This window comes from Chanodichthys erythropterus, chromosome 18 (assembly GCF_024489055.1).
Source record: "Chanodichthys erythropterus isolate Z2021 chromosome 18, ASM2448905v1, whole genome shotgun sequence".
Lineage (NCBI taxonomy): Eukaryota > Metazoa > Chordata > Actinopteri > Cypriniformes > Xenocyprididae > Chanodichthys > Chanodichthys erythropterus.
Genome location: NC_090238.1, coordinates 24,092,240 through 24,115,672, shown reverse-complemented (window position 1 = coordinate 24,115,672; position 23,433 = coordinate 24,092,240). Strand labels below are relative to the sequence as shown.

The 23,433-nt window shown below is 34.6% G+C and overlaps 1 protein-coding gene across 8 annotated transcripts in view; it reads right to left on the bottom strand.

Annotated features, from left to right (window-relative positions):
• Positions 1–6,822: 6,822 nt before the first annotated feature.
• bahd1 (bromo adjacent homology domain containing 1) overlaps positions 6,823–23,433 on the bottom strand; it is a 47,324-nt gene continuing 30,713 nt past the window's right edge. For 4 of the 8 annotated variants that reach the window (XM_067366650.1, XM_067366648.1, XM_067366649.1 and 1 more), the window contains 5 exons: positions 22,179–22,338; positions 21,246–21,325; positions 20,786–20,877; positions 20,512–20,691; positions 10,059–11,081 (listed from right to left, as the gene is read on the bottom strand). In XM_067366650.1, coding sequence (XP_067222751.1) covers positions 11,060–11,081; positions 20,512–20,691; positions 20,786–20,877; positions 21,246–21,325; positions 22,179–22,338 — 534 coding nt within the window. In that variant the 3' untranslated portion in view covers positions 10,059–11,059. Of the gene's footprint in view, positions 6,938–7,044; positions 7,382–10,058; positions 11,082–12,991; positions 20,692–20,785; positions 20,878–21,245; positions 21,326–22,178; positions 22,339–23,433 lie in introns of those variants that run through there. The other 4 variants (XR_010892479.1, XM_067366653.1, XM_067366654.1 and 1 more) reach the window with 4 other exon arrangements.

Genomic DNA, 23,433 nt, shown 5'->3' with positions numbered 1-23,433 from the left:
CCCCCCAGAGCATGGTTGTCACCTTGTGGAAAAACGAATTACTGCAAAAATAAAAAATTAAAAAATTAAATGTGCAACCTGCACGTACAAAGTACAATTCATGAGTTCACACTTACAAATAATCAAATAATAAGTAGCATGTGTAACAGTATGTATATTTGGCATGCCGTCCGAGGAGAGGGCTCCGAGCTCGGTATTTGGCCCGAACCCAGAGTACTCTCCGTGCATTTTTGGTGAGGAAGTAACCAGGTGATTGTGAGGCGACGGGGTCGTGGAGGGATGCTGGAAAACACTGTTGAGGAATATGGCTAAGATGACTTTTTTTATATATAATATACATATTCACTCATGCTGAGTGGGTAGATATGTTGATTACTGTTTGTTGACAGCTGGCTGAAATTACATGATAATTATTTGAACGTTGCTCCTCCCGAATTTTGTTAAAGGTGATAAAGAGGATCTTTTCGTCGACTGAGAAACTAAAGACTGTTAGTGAGTTTTTGAAATGAGCGCATGCGTAAGAACAGCCCCCCTTCTTCACAGCTCATTTCGAGGGAACGCCTCCCAAAAGTCGTGCACGAGTATTGGAACACAAGTGTTTACCACCGGCATTCTCTGTATCGTGTTAGTGGATTCATTTTGTCGGACTCACCGCAGGTAACTCATAATCTGCAGTTGTTACTCCCGTCTCCTGACAAAAACATTGCATGCGGCGCCTGTGGAGTGTGGAAAGTTACTGGAGCGCGCAGCCACGCTAGTCTGTCACAAGGAACGTCACGGCAGTGATTGACAAGCCGGAGGGCCAATCGTTTACGCGATGATGTTTTTAAGGCCCTACCTCGTGCACAGATGATGTATATTAATATTATTCCTTTCAGTGCACCAAATAAATAGTCTTTTATCAGTTATTAAAGACAGTTTCAAGTAATATTGCAAAAATGTATAAAACAAAACATCCTCTTTAGCACCTTTAATAAAACAATTTCGTGTCACGCACACTAAGTTGACCCTCACGTATGTGTAAAAAGTGAAGTATACTTTGGGCTTAACTTTTCAGTAGCAAAAATGTCCTTTTTTCATATCTCTCGACCAGTAGATGGCGCTGTGTCAAAGCTACTTATGTACCTTTAGGCCATGCTTGTGATGACTTGTACTTGTAAGTTGTGTTTGAGTATGCTAAAGCCTTGCAGAGATATAACATCGTGTCCATTTTGGCCTGATTCATTTGTGTGCTATTTGTACTTGAATTCAATAACTCTTTTGGTTCAGTTTGGTCTGAAGGTTATGAAAATCAAAGCATGTTTAAAAATGTTTACTTTTTTTTTCTTACTGTTTGTCAGAATGATGTGATGTCTAAAATGATCCTAGGACTTATTCCAACTATAAATACACACAGGTGGTATAAATGAAAAAAAGCTACTGTTCACTAATTGTGCTTCTGTATTAATTTAGTGGCATTGTAAGGCAATATTAATTATGCATGTCCATTTGTTTAATGTGAAGTACTGCACTTAAGTGTCCATTAGAGGTTTACTTAAAACAAAAACCCCTCTGTAATACAATATAATGTAATACATTACATAATAAATTCAACGCAATAAAGGTGTAGCAAGCACAGTATGCATTCTCAGTATATTCTTTGACAATACACATTACGTATTCTCTTTTTAAAATATTGGTAACACATCAATAAGGTTCCATTTGCTAACATTAGATAACTACATTAGTTAACATTAAAAATGTAGTTTATGTCCATTTCAGCATTTACCAATACATTATTAAAATCAAAAGTTTTATTTGTGAATATTACTTAATGGACCTGAGCTAACAAACTAATGTGAACTTACAATGAATTAAGTTGTATTTTCATTTACTGTTGTTACTGAAGATTATTAAATAATTAAAATTAAATAATAATGCATTAACTAATGGGACCTTATGGTAAAGTGCTACCAAAATATTTTATATAAAAAATATTAAAATGATTTTGTCTGTGCTTTAGCAGTTTGGTATTTGTTTAATGATTCTTTATGCAGGTTACATCATTTTGAGACAAGTGCCTGTCTTCACGAGTAAGTCCATTAAACCGATTCATTAAAAATTACAGATTCATTCAGGAATGGAGCATGTGATAGTTTTTATGAGTGATTCTTAATATTATTTATTCAGTCCATTCATTCAAAAACACTGATGCTGCTTTTCACAATCAAAACCACTGTGTTGCTTGCCAGTCTCTGTGGTGGCTTTGTTTAGAATTATTTGCTTTGGCAGAGCAAAAACGGACAAAATAATTGGCAATATTGTCAAATATTGCAAAATGAAAGTTTGCTCAACATTCAATTTGTGTTTATTGTATAAAGTTGGCTATATAACACAGCTTTTTTCCAGAAATATCAGCATGACTGTGATTTCTTGCGGCATGAGCTTGCTTGTGTGATATATTTTCATATATATTTTCAGATTTTAAATATATTTTCATCTATGTATATAGATTTTTTCAAATGTCTTGATATCAAAGAATTAATTAAATAACATGTTCTGTTTCTTGCATATTTATATTGTATTCATTTGGCTTTGGTTCAGCAGATGGTAAATGAACCAAATGCAAATGACCCTAATAAACATCCTGCATTTAAAATGATCATGGAGCACATTACTGTAACAGCATTACAAGCAGTCATGACCTTACATAAATCATAGCCAATTAGATTACAATAATTTCTAATAAATGCAATTATGCTTGTTATACTATAAACAAAAAGCTATAGTGAGTGAATACATATAATATTGTAATTTAACTTAGATTTATTACGCATGGAAGTGCACGAGGAGTCTAGTGTGCACCCAAAGATCTTGTAGTGTAGTGTGGTTTGTGTTTTGTACATGGCACAGTATTTAGGTATTACTGCTCACCATCTTCAAAAGAAAATGCACAAAACACTGTCAGGCTGCATAAAAGGCCATGGACTCTCTAATACTGTATTATGAAAGTACTTTCATCTGCTGCACCTTCTGTTCATTTTTTCCCCCTTTTTGTTTTATTCACTTGGCTGCTTTCATATTGTTATGCATCAGAAAACAGACGAAGCGTAAGTGTTAGACCACTGATGGTTTTTCTAATGTCTGAAGACCTTTTAGTGCTTTATTTTTAGTTTTCCTTTAAGTCGCCTGTGCCTCGAGACTTACATTTATTAATTTTGCACTGAAATCAGCAGGATGTTGAAAATAATGTGCATAGTTTCATTCGTGTTTTGGTCTAAATGGTGTAATTACGCACTTTTAATTTTTTTTTTAAACTTGTCTCTATAGTGTCTCTAATTTAGAATCTTAGACTTATAAAATGATGCCTTTGGTCAAGAAAACTACAGGAGTATAAGGGTTTAAAAAACACACTTTAACAAGATGAGAGATTTTTTTAGGAGCCCTTCTGCCAAGTACATGCTTGAGTTTTGCTAAATCAGATAGCAATTAAGAGGGAATTAAATCTCTATCAGCCAGGTGTTCCATAACATATTCATTGCATTCATTCTCTAATAACACAAAAATGCAGTCTCAAAAATGCGCATGTCTTAAACAACTCTGAATTCATAAATGTACCATTGGTCAAATGTTTGTACATTTACATATTTGAAAATGCACTGTAAAGCACTCAACATAAAAGTCTAAACTGGTAAATGTTCTGCTACAATTCAGTCTCACAGACTAGGCAGACTGAATAATTCAATCCCAAAGTGCAAAACTGTAAAACAAACAAAAAAAAGAAATGAAAGAAATAATAAAAAATGGCAGCACATGGCATTAGTAGGGGTGTAAAAACAGAGCTGCTGACGATGATTACTCATGGCCACCAAACTATTAAATATTTACCTTTATAAAAATACACTTCTATGGGATTTGATAAATAATGTCTCTTGGTGCGAGGTAAGAAAGAGATTTCTCAGATTTACAGAATGATTAAGGATGTTTAAGACTCCTTGTCCTTATTTGTTCCAATACACTACATTTTAGTCATGCTGTCCAACTAGTAGGCCTAAATAGTGGGTACTGTAACAATTGCCTTAAATAAAATGGATAGTTTACTTACCCTCATGTCATTTCAAACCTATACTTACCTACCTGCCCCCCTCTGTCTTAGAAAAAAATGTTCAATAGAACACAAGAAGAATGTCTTAAACTCTTGCATAATACTTTCATGTTTAGCAAGTTATTTCATTTTTTCCAGTGATTAAGTATGTTTACGAGATGTTTAATTCATAAAAAAGGAATGCCTAAAAGGTTCTATAGAACCTTTTCTTCTAAGAGAGTAGAAAAGAGCAGTGTGAACATCCTTCTAAACATCTCTTTCAGTGTTTCAGTAGGAAAGAAAACCATGGAGGTTCGACATGATATGAGGGTGAGTAAATGATGGCACATTTGAAATCTCTTGTGTAATCAGAAACGCTTCAGAAGAAATGAGAACCAGACTCATCAGAATGGCACGTTTATGGATGAATATTCAAAGGGAGTGTGGGCTGCATATTGAGTGCGTTGGAAAATTGATTCAAAGCTAATTACAAGAAAACAGAGAAGGTCCTTGTGTGCTTTTTGTAGAGTCCGACTAAAAGATGAAAAGTAAATTGGCATCTGACAAAGTGAGGAACAAGCCTCTCAACAAAGATGCTCACCAGCAAAAGGGCATCAATTATGTTCCATCTAAAGTGCTCTCTCTCCCTTCACCTCCAAGTTTCCCATCTGCCGATATCCTGCATCATGCATCTGGAGCTTGTTCTACACTAATACCAGGACTTTCTGCTAGATTGCTAGTGTCAACATTGTGATTATATGTCTGCGTGAGATTTACTCTAAAAAAAGATGGTTCTTTAAAGGTTCTTCACACAACAGTTCTATTTAGAAAAGGTTCTTTGTGTTAGAGTTTAGAGTTCTTTATTCCCGCCTTTTTGTTTTTCAAATCTGTAACTGCCAAAGCCACTACTCATTACTGATTTTCTATACTATAGCTATAACTATAGATTTTCAACACACTCTCAATAGGTAGGCTAAATGCTGTCTTTCTTAAAATGTCTATCATTTTGAACTTTAAATCTTGTAACTGGCTTCCAACAAATCATGTCTTTTTTTTTTTTTAATTTAACAGAACATACATGTAGCTCTGTTCAGTTAAGAATACTCATCTTCTCTTCTCCACAAAGTAACAGAGATATTGATTTTACGATCCTACGATGTCTTTAGATTTTTTTTATTACTTAAAAATGCCGCAAAATTTAATATAAATTTTTCCAAAAACCAAGATGTAGTCAAAAAAGTCTCTGTATAAGTTCTTGTTTTTAATATAAGCTATATCACTCAAGCAAAAGTGCTGTTTTCCTGAATATATCAATATATTTTTGATAATTGCAAATGTAATATTGATTTTATACAACAATTCAATAAACAAGTTAATAGGCTATTAGTTGACTGTAGAGGGTTTTGACACTTACATGTTTTGTGTATCAAGATAATCTTTACAAGGTAACACAACATTTATAAATTTTGAAGCCTAAATAAAGTCATAAGATATAAAAAGCTAACAGTAGGCTATAAACGGACTACAGCACACCATGGTCGCAGATCAACGTCGTCACCACCAAGCGTCCTCAAACTGCATTTAAAAACCAACTCTATTTAAAAACATGCTCGCTGATTATGATCTGTGCTGTGTATGAATACTTATACTTGTTCATGAGAATTGCTGTCCAAATGTCCTGTTTGTGATGATGATGTCTAAAGTCCCTGCCAAAGGAAGTAGTCCCTTTTAGCAGCTTGTTAGCAACCGCTGTTTTTAAGACACAATAAAGGTTTAAAAAAATCACAAGCGGGTTCTAACTGATGTGTTTTATGTCATTGATCAAAATGTGAAAATATTTAGAGGTTTGTTAACCACAGACCTTATTTCAGGCGATTTAGCAAAAACCCATTAAAAAAACCCATCGACTTTAGGGCGATGGAACCAGAATTTCTAAAATGGTAACTCGCCTCCGGGTTTTGCCTGCAAAAACACATCATCTCTGAGGAACTCTATTTGCAGAATCACTGAACATGCGTCCTCACGTCCTCGGGAGTTTGTTCTCCTGAGTCGAACTTGCCAAGTCCGAACTATCAAGGACGCAAGTCCGAACTTTGCGTACTTAGTATTGAGAAATGCCTGAATCGTTCTAGTGAATGACTCAATGACTTACTTACTCCTGCTTTGTTCCTGAATGAATCAGTCTTTTTGAACAAATCGTTTGACTGAATGATTCAATGACTCATTCATAACTCATTAAGACAATGATTTGCTGCCACCTATTTGTGGTAATTTAATATAATTTCATTTTAGCTGAGGAACTGAGGGACAAACATTGACTTCTGTTTTTGTTTTCAGTCGTGATTGTAACAATAGTTCTGGTTAAAGAGATATAATGTGTTTATACATAGACTATTCAGAGCGAAATATGAGATCACATTGTAAATATAACAGAGATAAAGTAATTGGAGTTACATTGCATACAATGTGTTTGTCTGTCTTTTTTTCCTCTTGGGCGCAGGGTTTGCGCCATCTGTTTCTTTGAATCGGGCCTTCAAATTAAAAAGGCCGTCTCTGTTTATTCCTAAATGTACCCAGTCACAAAAAAACATTAAAGCTATCCCATGACTTTATATCACTTTTCTTTTAAACACAGTAATTTTGGTCTTCATAAACATAATTGTTTTATTGAATATACACTATTATTAAAAAGATTATTTATAGCACCATTAAAGGGATAATGTTAGTTCACCCAAAAATGAAAATTTGATGTTTATCTGCTTACCCCCAGGGCATCAAGATGTAAGTGACTTTGTTTCTTCAGTAGAACACAAATGATGATTTTTAACTCCAACCGTCTGTCAGTCTTATAATGCGTGTCAATGGGAACTCCATCTATAAGAGTAAAAAAAAAACATGCACAGACAAATCCAAATTAAACCCTCCCACATTGATGTCCTAAGACACGAAACGATCGGTTTGTGCGATTGGCGTAGTTTAAACATGGTGCCTGTAGTACATCAGTTGTTATACACATGTAAGTAAACCACTAAAAAACATGGTTTTATTACATCAAAACTTCATTTTATTTTGTTACTTTTCGTAAGGGCAGCTTTACAAATAAAAAGGACACATACAAAGATCTTGTTCACATACCTCAGTTGGATGTGGAAAAACCATAGGCACAGCTGATGGTTTAAGTCCTCAAGGCAGTTGGACATAGTGATATTAGAGGTAAAAATGATATAAATACTGTTTGGTTTCTCACACAAACCGATCGTTTCGTGTCTTAGGACATCAATGTGTCGTCACGAGCCGCAGGGTTTAATTTAGATTTGTCTGTGCATATATTTTGTTACCATTGACATGCATTATACGACTGACAGACGGCAACGGTTGGAGTTAAAAATCATCATTTGTGTTCTACTGAAGAAACAAAGTCACCTACATCTTGGATGCCCTGGGGGTAAGCAGATAAACATCAAATTTTCATTTTTGGGTGTACTATCCCTTTAAGGTCCTATATAGCCTAACACTTTCAAACCATGTTTCTTTATGGAACCTCATAAAAAGAGTTCTATTTAACACCGAAAAGGGTTCTGCTATTGTTACAAGCCAAGGAAGAGTGTAGTTAAAACTGCATAAGGAGCTTTCACATATTTTTTCCCCATAATATGCATGGTGCTGGATTTAATAGAACGGAGTAAAAATTTGGATAATTGGATGAATAACCAGTAATTGCAGTACTCTCATGTTCATTTCCACATGGATGGACATGCAATCAAATATTCATGGGTGCCAAGTTTGCCTTAATCACTGCAAGCTGAAACAACTATTTGCTTGTTTGTCCATGCAGAAACAGAAAAAAAAGAACTAAACTACTGCAATTGTTTATTCTTATTTCAAATAGTTTATTTAATTTCTATTTCCAATGTGCTTAATATGACTCATCAAATGAAAAAAGAAGAGTAACCAAATTACTTCCCGAATCTGAACTTAATATACATCTTAAGAGCACTTCCTCTGCTCTCACAGGTAATTGCACCTTAGAGATGATAATGCTAAATGTAAGTGTTTCTTGGGTCTATTATGCAGCACTATTAAGTAAACATAAGGGTGTATTTTAGTTTTATTTAATTATTTATTAAACCAGTTGTTGTTTTGTTATGTGTGGTCACAATAACATCATTAACAGAGAACACTGCAGTCCTTTATAAGGAAATACATTTTTGGTGGATTTTTTTCTATCTCCAAAAAGTTTAAATTTGATTCAAAGTCATTTTATAAATGTAAGATAAAATGTTTACCAAGAGCTCTTTTTTTTATGTATATTTAATCATCCCTGTAAAATTATTAAGTGTATACACTATATCAGTCATTCAAAAGTATTATCTTTATAATAAAATATTACATCAAATACACATACATTTTTTTCCACTTCCCAATTTTCTCAAAAAAAAAAAAAAAAAAAAAAAAAAAAAGAAGTGTCTAAACTTGACCATATTTCTGAGCGCTCCCTTCACTCTTAACAATAAAGGTTCCAAAAGGTTTTTTTCAGAGCGATGATGTGGAAGAATCATTTTGGGTTCCTCAGTGAACAGTTTATAAAATAAGCAATAAAGAACTTTTATTTTTAAGAGCGTTATATAAATACTCCATAAAATTACAACACAAACATATACATTTTTAAGTTACATTTTCCTGCACAACAGGAATGAGCCACCTGTCGCTCATGCAGTGCACAGCAGTATAAACATTTAATTGAAACATTTCAGTCCATTCTTCTCATGTCATATTACTCTGCTAGACAAAATGCATTACTGTCTTTTCACCAAATTCACTGTCCACTTGAGAGACATAGGCCAGTCCCTGCAAATCCCCATATGCAAATGAGGCCTTCAATGTGCTTCTGAAAGCATTTAAACTTCCATTTCTGACCAGCCCCATTTTGTCTGCAGTGTGAAGCAGCTTTTATTACCATGTTTCGTTCCTGCTTCACAAGCTTTAGTCTTGATGAATCCCTTCTCATACCAATTACACTGTCTCTACTTGGCAGTCAGTCCCTCAGATTCAAGAAAAGGTCTCCATAATGGCTTCAGATTAAGACCTGATCTCTAGGAAAAGCAATGAGTGCCTGAGCTCCAGTGGCTAACCCATTTATGCCGACTCGTTATCTGCAGCGGCTGGAGGCAGCTCTAATGAGTAGCCCATAGTTGGCTGAGAGAAGGAGAGGGTGACCAGAGGCAGGAGGCAATGCTTATCAATCAACACCTATTTGAATTAGTCACTCGCTGAGCAGCAGAGGTTGATACTTTAACGCATGCAATGCCACTGAGCTCTACTGTGTTTTCCAAAAAATATGTCATAACTATAAATTGCACTAGGTCAAAATTGCATTGTTGAGAAAGAAAAAAATTAGGTGGGTCACACAGTGTACAAGTCATATTTTATAAAATACAGACAGCCCTAAATAAAATGAAACCTTTAGAAATAAACAATATAAACATGTATTTTAGTTCCCCTCACTCCACAACAAATCCTTTCAGAACAGAATAGAATGAACAGAATGAAAATGATAAAGAACCTTTATTTTTAAGAGTAAAAATAAAAATAACCCAAAACGATAACTATAAACATAACTATAACAATATCTGCATCCACACCAATGCACAATAATGGTGATAATTATAAGTGCGCCTGCCACTTTAAATGCACAAGTTCTTTAATGTCAGATGGATTCTGATTGGCTGTCAATGTTTTTGTCATTCATCAGCTGGGAAAAAACATTTCTTAAAGTGCTTTCAATGATATTGTTCCTCTGTGTTGTTATTGTTATTGCTCTGGACTCCACTATTCATTAAAATTCAGAATTTATATATAAATATTATATATGAACCTTATTGTGTATATATATATATAGCATATAAGGTTATATATATATATATATATATATATATATATATATATATATATATATATATATATATATATATATATATATATATAGCGTATAAGGTTTAATAAGGCTTTAATAAATTATGCGTTTAATTTGACATGTGAGCAACTGATTGGATAACTCTATCAACAGAAAACGAATCATTATTATGTCTTATTTTTTGAATCTCTCGTTTTCTTGATTTATTGCGAGTAACATGTTTGTACCATGCCTCAGAGACAACACTATTTTGTCAAGTGGCTTTATTGGTAACACTTTACAATAAGGTTCATAAGTTAACATTAATTAACTACATTAGTTAACATGAACTAATAATAAACTGCACTTTACAGCATTTATTAATCTTTGTTAATGTTAATTTCAACATTTAATACATTATTGAAATCTTGTTAACATTAGTTAATGCACTGTGAACTAACACAAACAAACAATTTACAACTGTATTTTCATTAACTAACTTTAAAGATTAGCAAATACATTAAGAAATGTATTGCTCATGGTTAGTTCATGTTAGCTAATACATTAACTAATGTTTAACTAATGAACCTTATTGTAAAGTGTTACCGCCTTATTTGTAGTAACAGTAATAAAGCATTTTATCCACCATACAATATATTTTAAAATTAATTGCTAGCCATTTAGCAACACAAGTCATTCAGCTTTTATGGTGGACGTTAAGCGTAACTTTAATCTTAATAAACATAAGCAACAAAATGAAAGGAGAGGCAGCGGCCGACTGCAGCATATAAGCATAAACTAGCAAGTTAAAATGTCCCAGGCTCTCAGTCCCACCCTGCGTCTTACCACAGTAACATTAATAAAACTTTAATACATTAGCTCACCCATGAACATGACTTTTGCCTGAGTCCCGTCGGATTGTTTCCATTGGCTGTGGATGTGAAGACGACAACTCCCATGATTCCACACTCCTCCTTTGTAATTGTTCTGAATAAGCAACCGCTAGCGGCGACTGCGCCTTTAATTAGTCACTTTGGAATATTAGTCTCAGGACATTACAGATGATTAAAAAAAACACTTGACTCCAGAAAATACAGTAGCTTTTAAAATGCCAACCCATGATACCTGAAATCAGAAAAGGATGGAGAATGTAAGGCTATATTATAACAGGAATTTTCTTATAAATGCAAAAATGGAGCTCACCAACCGGGCATCTATGACACATTGGTTGTTAAGTAGAATTGAAAGCATTGATGCATACAAAGGCATTGTCCCCTCTTTCTGATCAACAGCGGGGTAAGGTAAAATGAAATGAAAAAGGTCTGTTAGTATTTTTTCATTACTATTCAAATGCATGATTCATAAGAGCTCAGTGACCTCCAGCATTATGTTCAATGCAGAGTTGCTACTGGATGGAGATTTTCATGCTGTACCAGAGAACAGTGTATGGTTTACAAACACTCTCCTTCTCATGGGATGAGGTAAGAAGAAGTCAGCATGCAGAAATGCTCTAAATGTATTTTTCACAGAGAAAAGAATCTACTGAGTAGCATCTCTTCCATTGAAGGTGACAAATAAAAACAATGATATGAGAAAACACCATTACACTTTTGATAGATTCCCTTTTCCACAAACAAATAAATGCATGGACATGAATTATTAATTTCAGTCAAATTAACCCTTATAGGGTCTTTGGGGTATGCACAGACCCCAAACGACGTTTGCTCAAATAAAAAAAAATATTCTCTTTGTCCAAATGACATGAAACTTTGTACCGTTGTTAACACTTTCTAGATCTACAAAGAAAAAAAAAAATCGGAGTGATATCTTGTTTTTATGTTAGTGTAAAAAAAAGGGTCACACTCAGGGTCTTCGGGGTCTCCACAGACCCCAGGCAATAAAATTTAATTTTGTTATAAAATAACTGCTTTTTAAAAAACAAATGTAATTTTACTCTGTTTATTAATGTTTTTACTTCATATTTGTGCAGTTTTTGGAGGATTTCTCGTATCTTTTAAATTTATATAAATAAATAAATAAATTAATATTTTTACAAAAACAGCTTTTTATGTAAAATTCCCTTTATAAAAGACCCACATTTCTAACTTTCATTCATGGGGATAACATGGATAATTTGACATGGTTTAGTGTAAGATTTTTGCCCATCTTTTGAAAAATGCAGTTTTAAAAGTAAAAAAAAATCACTTTTACCAGTAGATGGCTGCAGAGCTCCACTATTTGTTATGTGCTATTTGACTGACTGAAAGACATCTTTTCATAAGTTTTTTTTTGTTGGATTCATATCTAAATGTTATGAAATCACAATTATAACAATAAAAAATACTTTTTGTCAAAGTTTAGCATTTTTTGTACTGAAAAAAATTAATTTTTCCAAAATGTTGATTTTGAGGATGAATTTTGTCCATTTTCACAGTGGAGTCTCATCATAATGTAACAATATTGAAAAACTATTTTTTTTCATTACAAAAAATGCTAAACTTTGACAAAAAGTACCCTTTATTGTTATAATTGTGATTTCATAATATTTAGATATGAATCCAACTGAAAAAAACTTATGAAAAGATGTCTTTCAGTCAGTCAGATAGCACATAGCATATAGTGGAGCTCTGCAGCCATCTACTGGTAAAAATGATAGTTTTTTTACTTTTAAAACTGCATTTTCCAAAAGATGGGCAAAAATCTTACACTAAACCATGTCAAATTATCCATGTTATCCCCATGAATGAAATTTAGAAATGTGGGTCTTTTATAAAGTGAATTTTACATAAAAAGCTGTTTTTGTATAAAAACCTATTTTAAAAAAATATTTTTTAATTTATTTATATAAATTTAAAAAATATGATAAATCCTCCAAAAACTGTACAAACATGGAGTAAAAACATTAATAAAAAGAGTAAAATTAAATGTTTTTTAAAAAAACAAGTATTTTGTTACAAAATTGCATTTTGTTGCCTGGGGTCTGTGGAGACCCCGAAGACCCTGAGTGTACTTCCCAAACGAAGACCGCATAAGGGTTAATTTTATAAACATACCTGTACTTTATCTTAAAGCATTCGCTAATAAACAAAATCCACTGCAAAATACAAAACAATTTGTTGCAACAAAACAAATACTGCAACAATGTTATAGTGATATTAATACTGAAGTCCTCTTAGGTCATTTTTGCTACAATCAGTAACTAAGATGCAAAAAATGTCAGGTTCAGCTGTTCATAAAATTTGATACCGCTTGTTTTGAAAGTGACTTTGTTGTGAGCTGCATTTCATTCATCGCTATGCTACTGACAATAGACAGTGGACCTTGATTTTTTGCAGTATGCTGCACCCTGTCTGGCAACATTTTGTTTGCAAAATCCAATCATTTCAATAAGAATCTGCGTAATCAGAAAAAGAAAAAGCTGCCTGAAAAGCTGCTTGGTTTGAAAGTGACTTCTAGGCGACTACACTAATTGACTATGGATCTTTTTTTGCTTGCAAAAGTTAGCTGAAATTTTGCTAATGTGATGTCACCTTGATACAAGAAACATGAAAGTATTGGCAGTTAATAAGCAGTCGAATTCTATTTATTTTCAAGAAAGTTGTTATCTAAATTCGAATGTTTTAATAAACTCTAAAAGTGCTTGCAAGATTAGTTTTGGTGAGGATATTTGGTTATTTGTATATTTAGTTTATTGCCTTTATGTTTGTAAATGATGTTCTTTTGTGCAAAAAAATGGTCACTTTTTGTGATCAAATTCCCATCTCACAATTTTTCTTGTTCAAATATATTTCTCATCGCAATCTGGAAGTAAAATGGATTGTGAAAGGCAATATCTGATGACTTTAAAGTAGTTTTAGTAAATTTAGTGTTTATGTGAATACCTATTATTTATTAAATGCATATTAGTATTTTGTACATGTGTTCAGATGAACAGTGGGCCACTTTCAGATTTAGACATTAGTATGCTTTTATGCTTCAGAACCTTCAGACAGGTGCTGTATATCTAGAGTAAAACAGCTGCAAGTCATTTCCTCCCTGCCAACATATCGTTCAATGACACTCCCCCCTGAGTTTTGCTTATAGTAAGCATTGGAAGATTTAGTACTTTAATATGGTCAAATTCAAATCATACCAAAAACAAAAACTGATATAATGATTATTTTCAGGCTTTTATCTTTGCTAATTTTTAAATTGTTGAAATGTGGTAAATCACTACTCACCAAACACTCATCTTAAAGATCACCGTTCAAAACTATGTTAATGAATATCATGTGGGTTAACCATTGTTTTTGCCTTTTTAACATAGTTTATACTGTATACAGCAACGACATCACCAAACAACAATAGCCAGAAGGGATTCAGCTAATGAGACTGGATATTTTTTAAGTTAATTATCATCCTATAGAAGTTTAAAACATTACATTTGTTGATTAGGCTCATTTTAGGAGAGATGTCCAAGAAACATCTGTGTAAGCAAAAGGGAAGTGGTGGAACCTTACCTTCAACATTTTTAATCTACCTTTTGGGTTACACAACTGTATTCAAAGGGAAAAAACATGCAGGTAAAAGAGGCCAAGAAGAGAGTCTTATTGTCCTTGCTTGTGCGTTCTGGACAGACAATCAGTCTGTGCATTGGTTGGGATTTTTACTGACTCATTCTGCAGGTTACATCGTTAAAAATATGTGGCGACAAGTGACTGTCTAAATGAGCGAGTCATTGAATAATTCAACCAACTCATTCAAAATACTTCTTTGACACTTGGAGCAAAAATAGATGGAAACTAACTGACCATACTGGGTCAAACATAATTTACTCACTATTAAATTACTGTTTATTTAAAGGTCCCGTTTTTCGTGTTTTTTTGAAGCTTTGATTGTATTTATAGTGTGCAATACAACATGTGTTCATGTTTCGCGTGTAAAAAAAAAAAACAGTATTTTTCACACAATTTACTTATCTGTATACTGCATAGACAGTAAAAGAAATGGACACAGCGACCCCATTGGAACTCAATTGAGTCAAGTGAAGCCCATTTTTAGCGATTTTTAGTACTTCCGTTTCTGACGCGCAGACTCACACTAAGCTTGATGACGTCAGCAACCTGTCTGACAGATGTAAATCTTCTAGTAGCTGTGCGTGCAAACTGCCATCGTTAATCTTGCAGAGACGGCGAGCTTGAGCGGGGAGTTCTTTGGCGTGAGTGAGCAGGAGTAAGTATTCTGATTATTTTGTATAGTATTTTAAAATGTAACGCCAGTACGCCATATTAAGATAATCTCCCCGATTGCCTGCGAGCTTCTCCTCCTGTCTGTACGGTTATTTCTCTACTGTGCGACAGAGAGTCGAGTGGTTATGACGCAATCGTTAGCTTATTTTTACAAAAACTGTTTCTACGGGGCCATAATGTAACCTAGAAGGTAATGGAGCCCTTTATACATTGTCGTGTATCTTTGGAAATAAATAATGGACAAATGGAGTCTTTAAACGCCTAAGATGTAAAGTTATTCACTGTCACATTGACGCCAAAATGAATGGGAGTCAATGGGGATGCTAACGCAAGTGAGGTTCTGCTACAAGATGGCGGCACCCGGCAGACTTCAACTTCCGGTCGACTTCCTTGGGCACTGGTATACCGCTGTTTCCACTGTCATAAAAACGGGCTGATGACTTCCTTGTTCTATGAAGTCCCTCCTTCAGAAATACGTAACAAGTTCTGATTGTGCCAGCGGTTCCTGTGTTGTGATTCGACAGCAGCTCTTAGCGCACCTTGCCCGGAAAGGTCACGCCTCTTACCATAAGGTGGAGATGCACGTGCTCAGTGTTATTGTAAACATGTCTTTAATTTTACCCTATCAATTTGAGCCGGAATCAGACCCGGTGATTGGACTGCGGGATGAAAATAACAGCGTTTCGACGACATGGCGACAAACACACTCTACAAACGCAACTCTGGTGTATTCCTTTGGGCGGAGGTTAGTCAAAAAACTGTTTTAGTGATGTCATTAAAGAAGGAAGTTGAGGGATGTAGTCCAAACTGGCCGTTCGATGTAGGCGACTTCTGTTAAATAAAATATCTCGCTTGGCATTGAACTTTGAGCTTTAAAATTTTAAAGATTTTATTTATACTCTAACAACAACATTACACACTAACTAAAGTTTGAAACATGGGATCACGAAGAACGGGACCTTTAACTGTTCTATAAACAATATCATATTTTAATATGATTTTTACATTTACATTAGAAGGTTTGAAATCAGTTTGTGGCAACTTTATATTAATAGAATTTAGTTAAAAGTTAACTAAAATGCTGTTTGTTTAGAGAGAAATAAACACACAAAAAGAAAGAGCAATTTTGTCCTGATACATCTGCTGCTCTCTCCGAAATATTAAGTGTAATATATTTATATTTCTTTGACTGACATTAAAAGGCTGAGGTGGGAATGATGATATTCTATCCGAAAAAAGGAGGAAAAATGCATATGAATGTAAATTATACATGTCACCGTAAATAGCCTGTAAAGAAGAACAGACAGAAGTAAACACCTCTCCTTGTTGATTTCATTTACTCTCCCATTCATATGCAAAGCTGCTAGTGTGAGCAATGGGTATACTGGCATATTTCTCTCCTCTCATTTTTTTTTTTGAGTCACTCACTGATCTCATTTGGGAGGACTGAGGAAAAGGTGCACCATCTCAGTCTCTTACAGCGATAGGTGATATGGAACACAAGGACTGATATGCGAATAAATCAGATGCCTCATAAATATTTATAATGCTGCTTACCTGCTCAATTAATTTACAGATTTAAATGCCAAGGAAACATTTTGAATTTCTCTAGCAGTGTGCATTTGGTTGATAAGGGATGAGTTGCAAAAATTTGATTTTGTTTCCTTTCGTTATCTAAGATTTGATTACAGCTCTGAAATTGTTTGGAAATTTGTTTATATGTTGGACTGAGAATAAATAATACATCTGTATAGGTTCTGCATTATAAACATCTGCATTTTATAATGATTTGGTTCCCTGCTATGAATAGATTTTAAACATTCTTAATTCATAAGCCAGTCTAGATATTTACCTGTGCATAAACCTAAGAACATTTTATTCTGAAAAATAATAGTAAAATTATTAAAATAGCAAGCAACAGTTTGCTCTTGAGGGTAAACAGCAATTATTCTATAAATGTAGGCATGAACCATTAAAAGCACTTGTTCATTGGACAGATGGCAACATCAAAATGTGCTCATCTTACAACATTAGCATAACCGAAGAACCAAAAATATCATTATTGCTTCCAGGACATCAACATCATTTTTCACATGGATCATTAATAATGCAAATAAAAAGATTGCAGAAGAATCTAATTTAGCTCATGGCGTGAGCTTCATTCAAGCCGCTGCACTCAGGTATATTAACGAACAGAAATGTTCAGAATTTACCAAAAGCACACATATTTGTACACAAAATACATATCAAATGCCAAATAAGACCTGCTGTATATGGCTGTTGCAAATCCATATTTCTGTAATGTCAGCAGCATGGTAATTCTATTTAGTAAAGCGTTTGCGGGGCATCATATGTGCAACTAAATATTTTTGTTGATTCGCATTATAATGTGATGTGGCAAAGCTTATTAAGTATTTGCAATAGCTAGTAGTGCTTGATTTCTCTAAACAAGACAGAGTTGGTGTTGTTGGGCAGAAGAGGGTCAAGGTAGGTTCAGCATGACACCCTGTGGCAACTCTGCTCCAGTGCAGCTTGTGTTCTTTAAACTATATAAAATATAAACCAAAATGTCTTTTGTACAATCAGTCTTAATTATACATTGAAAAAGAAATTTTCTCCCTCATGTAACAATTTGACTAATAATGTTAGTAATACACAATGTAATTTTAAAGGAACATTGATTTAATGCAAGTCACAGCAATACACAAAGCCTTCAGGAAAAATATACAAACATCTGAGGAAAACTTCATTATGTAATATGGATTTTTTTTTTTGACAGATGCCTCAGGATGGCTTTGAGAAGCGTTGTTAACACTGCTCAAAACCAGAGTTAAATATGTAATTATGTGCTTTATGGTTTGTTTGGATCGACATCAATACATCAGAAGTCAAGGAACTATATTCGTAAAGTAAAACAAACAAACAAGACAAAGAATTTGATGCTCATATATTATTTATTCCTTTTAAATATTTTCCTCTTATAATATACATTTCTATCTTAAATAATACAAATGCGCTGTGCTAGATCTATTATTTCAAAGAATGCCCAGTACTTCCATGCTGCACTGAAATATATATATTTGTATAGACACGCTCGCCCACATACACACAAACAGCCATTCATCAAAGGAGCAAAGAGCTTGGAATTCATGGTCAGTTTTGTATACAGAGGAATGAACGTAATCCTCTCCCTCTCTCTCTTCATTTTGGTACACAATATGTTGTATTTGCCATCCAGAACATTCTGCTAGAGAAGTATACATTTCAAAAATACGCAATTTTCACACAAACAGCAACCATTAAGGAGTCTACTCAACCACACCGCCAACCAAAGCAAAACGATCTCTTAAAATGTTCCGCGAAACCGCTATGGCATTAACACGTCTAAACTGGCTTATATGATGCTAGGAGATAACATTAACTGAGACAAAAAAACAAAACAAAAACAGAACGGAACGGAAGATCAGGACAAGATTATTTCACTTCTGTTTTTGTATATTTTGGTATTTATTTATAACCATTAAGGAGTCTACTCAACCACACCGCCAACCAAAACAAAACGAGCTCTGCTTAAATGTTCCGCGAAACCTCTATGGCATTAACACGTCTAAACTGGCTGATCTGACGCAAGGAGATAACACTAACTGAGAAAAAAAACAAAAAAGAAACAGAATGGAAGATCAGGACAAGATTATTTCACTTCTGTTTTTGTGTATATATATATATATATATATATATATATATTATATATATATATATATATATATATATATGCAAAGGCCGAAGTCATATCTTCATATCTCAACTTCATCACAATGACATAATTACTTATTACTTCCAAATTATTAACATTTACTCATAATGTGAAAGGAATGGTTTTAAGAATACCTCAACAAAGCACATCTGAACTTAAAAAAGGTTGTTAACCTAAGACAAATAGTCTTTATGTAAAGAAAAAAAAAACAGGTCTCCTCAGTCATCAGAGGTTGACCTTTTTAGGAGACCCTGTGAGTACAATACCACTCTTCAACTCTTCCATCTTATGTAAAGTCCTCTTGTTTTTGATTCTTGAAAAAGTCTAAAATAGGGAAGTGTGAAGGTCAGCATAGTGCGATCTTATCGATGCTTTTTAGCATGGATAACAATGTGGTGCAAAACAAGCAGGCCAAAAATGTGAAGAGGCTTAAGGAAAAACAAAACCAACCAACCAACCAACCAGTATTTCTTCACATAGCAGACTGTCAACTATTTAAAGGCACAAACAGACCATATAAAACAGCTTTCTCATATCATAATTAGCGATCTTGTAACAAAACTACCATGTAGGACGAGAAGCAAAGGGCACACGTTGAAAGCAGGCCTGTGCGCGCGAGATAAAGTTTGTCCATTCACATTTGTAACTAACAGTTAGCGAGTTCTCTCATATCTCTTTGTACACGTACAACAAATACACAGTATTTTCCTGCATTGGAGATCAGTAGCAGGTGACGTTTGGAACTGAGTCAGACTGCTGACTCGGTGAATGAGAAGTTTTAGTGCAAACTAATGGAGTTGCAAAGGTGGATGTTAAGGAGTGGCGTGATAACCTTTGGTTTGCTGGGAAGGCAGAAAACGGGAAAACTCGGTGTAGGATATAAGGCAAGTCATGATGGGCGACGGGAGGACGAAAGCTCATTACACATTGGTCAGAATGGCAAGTTGGTTAACCAAATGCATTCTGGGATATTTGGTCCGCCACAATAAATCTGTGATCCCCCACACCCTGTTATGACGACTGAATGAATGATTGGCCAGTGTGCTGTGGATGAAATTGATTGGTGCCTCCTAAAAGATGGAGCTTGTGTTCAAATTTATCTAAAAATAAATATTTTTAACCTTCCATCTACAGATAATTAGTTTAATAAGGGTGCGTTTACTACCAAAAAGAGAATATTAGAGCTCTATTTCATAATTCAAGGTCATTGTTAATGTACCTGCATTAATTTCTTCTTCTTTTTACACTCATTCAGCAAATATAAAAGATAACTGCAAAAATAAATACTCAAATTCATGGAGTGAAAAATCACATTTTGGCGATCAGTACCTTTGAACTCAAGGTAGTTGTGCTCAGAATGCCGTTATATAAAGTCACAAGGGATAATAGCTGAAAGAAACTGGTAGTTTTTTCAGGAGTGCTACACCGAGAGCATTTATCCTAAAGGAAAAAAAAAAAAAAAGGAAAACAACAACAATTCCCTAAAGACTTGTGGCCATCCAGTTGATAGGACTTTGATTGTGTCGTAACGTTTTGGATTCTGGTTTCAGTGTATGGCTCCATTCAGACCTACTGCAGGTTTTTCAGCAGACGGCCGTAGCGGAAGTCGTAAACGTGGCGGCAGACGAACACCAGGTCGGGATCGATGTCGTTGGGCACGCAACGATGAGCTGGAATTACATAGTCGGAGGGAGGGACCAGGGGGCTACGTCTGCGTAAGCCCTCCTCATGACACTTCACCAAGGCACAAAATCTGAAACATTAAAGATCAGATCAAATTTGTAGAACTGAAAGGAGGTGATGATACAATTGACACTTGCAATGAGGCGATAAATACGATCACTTACCTACAGTACTGTGCTAATGTCAACACATAGCACTTATCCTCGATACATGCCACACTGTTTTCATCCTGATGCCGAGATGCGAAAATCTCATTCTGGAAAAATTCACGCAGCATTAATATTTTACATTCAACTTAAGGGAATTCATGCTGTAAGTGTACTAAATAAATACCACGTGAAATAAAAAATACAGATACAGATTGAATCAAATACATGAGGGATGGAAGATGCAGGCCTGTTAAAATGTTCAATATTCCCTTCATGAATTATAGTAGATATAATGTTTTTGGGAGTGCTGGGAGTCATTTGTTTGTCCAGTGTCCCTATTTCAGTAGTTTACTGAACACAGGAAACTTGTGCTGCCTACTTCCTCTATGAAACTCATAATCAAAGGAAGTCAAATGTTGACATTGCTGGTTCCCGGAGGACCACACTGCTGTGCCATGAGCAATTCTAGACTCACCTCACAGTGCATGCTGGGATTGCGACCCCCCTGAGTGTGCTCTGGGCGGTAGTACCAAAACAAGCTCATCATCAGCTCCCCTAAAAAAAGGATTCAAGTATTGTGAACTCTTCTGCGACTTTCGTTGATGTATTAAACCGCATTTCCACTGAACAATTTGTCCCAGGAACATTTTTCCCAGAAACCTTTCCCCCTAGACCTGTTGCTGTCTGTCTTAATATTATAAAGCGACAAGAATATTTTTGGTGCGCCAAAAAAATAAAAAAATAAAATAATGACTTATATAATGATGGCCGATTTTAAAACACTGCTTCAGGAAGCATTGGAGCATAATGAATCAGTGTGTCGAATCAGCTATTCGGAGCGCAAAAATCACATGATTTCAGCAGATTAATTGTTTGACATGATCTGAATCATGATTCGATACGCTGATTCATAATGCTCCGAAGCTTCCTGAAGCAGTGTTTTGAAATTGGCCATCACTAAATAAGTCATTGTTTAGTTTTTTTTTGACGCACCAAAAATATTCTCGTCGCTTTATAATATTAATATTGAACCACTGTACTCACATGAACTGATTTAAATATGTTTTTAGTACCAAGATTACTGAATTAATCTTTTAGTACCTGAAGATTAACGAAGGTCTTACGGCGTGGAACGGCATGAGGGTGAGTAATAAATGACAGAATTTTCATTTTTGGGTGAACCAATCAGCATGTTCAGCACCCAAGTTCCACCCCCAAAAGTTCCTGAACTTTGAAAAAGTACTACTTCGGGAGCAGGGACTTTCTGAAGGGGAAATTTTTACTTGGAACTTTATTTAGACCGTGGTTCCTGTGGTCGAAACACACCGAGAACCAAAGTCCTTAGTTCCTGGGAAAAGTTCCTTTGGTGGACATGCTCTGTGAAAATAGTGTTTAGGGGAAGACTTACCTGACTCAGGGTCTTCCCAGAAGGCAGAGACTTTGGCCACATAAGGCAGGGACTTCTTCCTGGGACCTGAGCGCAGTAGCACAGTGTCTCTGACCTTGATCACCTCTCCATCTCTCTGCACTCCTTCATAGCACCTGCGCAGGGATGTTGATTCCTCGCCCTTAAATCAAATGAAAAATACAGAGTTCTACATTCTCTCTCATTATACACATGTAAGACATTTAAAAAAAACCTGATTATTTAAAGCTTTTCTTATGATAGATTAATCAAGTAGTAGGTGGGTTGGGTTGTCTGAATGACTAGTCTCTAAATGCATTTAAAAAAATTGCACTAAATTTTACTTGACACGCTGTCTTACAAATGCAACATGGAGCGCCGTATACGACTGTGAAAGAGGCGCCTGAAAGGAGATTAATTTTAAAAGGACCCTTTAAATAGGTGCTTACCATAAAAACTGTCTATCAGCTCAAGCACAGCATGCCTTTAACATGCTAACTGAGAGCATTACTGCTAAAAATATCTAAATTAATATATGGATTTAATGCTGAAAAATTTCTACACTACCATTCAAGTTTTAGGTTAGATTTTTTAAAATGTTTTTGAAAGAAGTCTCTTTTGCTCACCAAGGCTGCATTTATTTAATCAAAAACACAGTAAAAACAGTGAAATATTATTACAATTTAAAAATGTTAAGCTTCAGTTTATTTTAAGGTGTCTTTGTTACAGTGTACATGTACTTAATATAGGGTTAGGATTAGGGTTTGGTTTGGTTTAGTTGCTTGTAATTCTACATAATTTATAGTTATTACTATAGTAACTACATGTAACATAGAAATAAAATTTGGTATCACTTTATTTTACATTTATTTACTTTAAAATGTAATTTATTCCTGTAATTTGTATTCAGTTTTGTATTTCTGTGGCAAAGCTGTAATTTAAGCAGCCATTACTCCAGTCTTCAATGTCATATGATCCTTCAGAAATTATTCATTGGTGACCAGAAACATTTATTATCATCAAACCCTGATACCTTTTTTTTTTTTCCAGGATACTGTAATGAAATTTTAAAAGACAGCAATTTTTTAAAATATTATTTTATAAGTAAAATTGGCCGTCACTTTTGATCAACTTAATGCATCCTTGCTGAATAAAAATTACCTTTGAAAGTATATATGGAAATTTTGCACAGATACTGATGACACTAAGAGTAAAAATATATCTACCATGATTACACAGTAGAGTCTTTCATTAATTA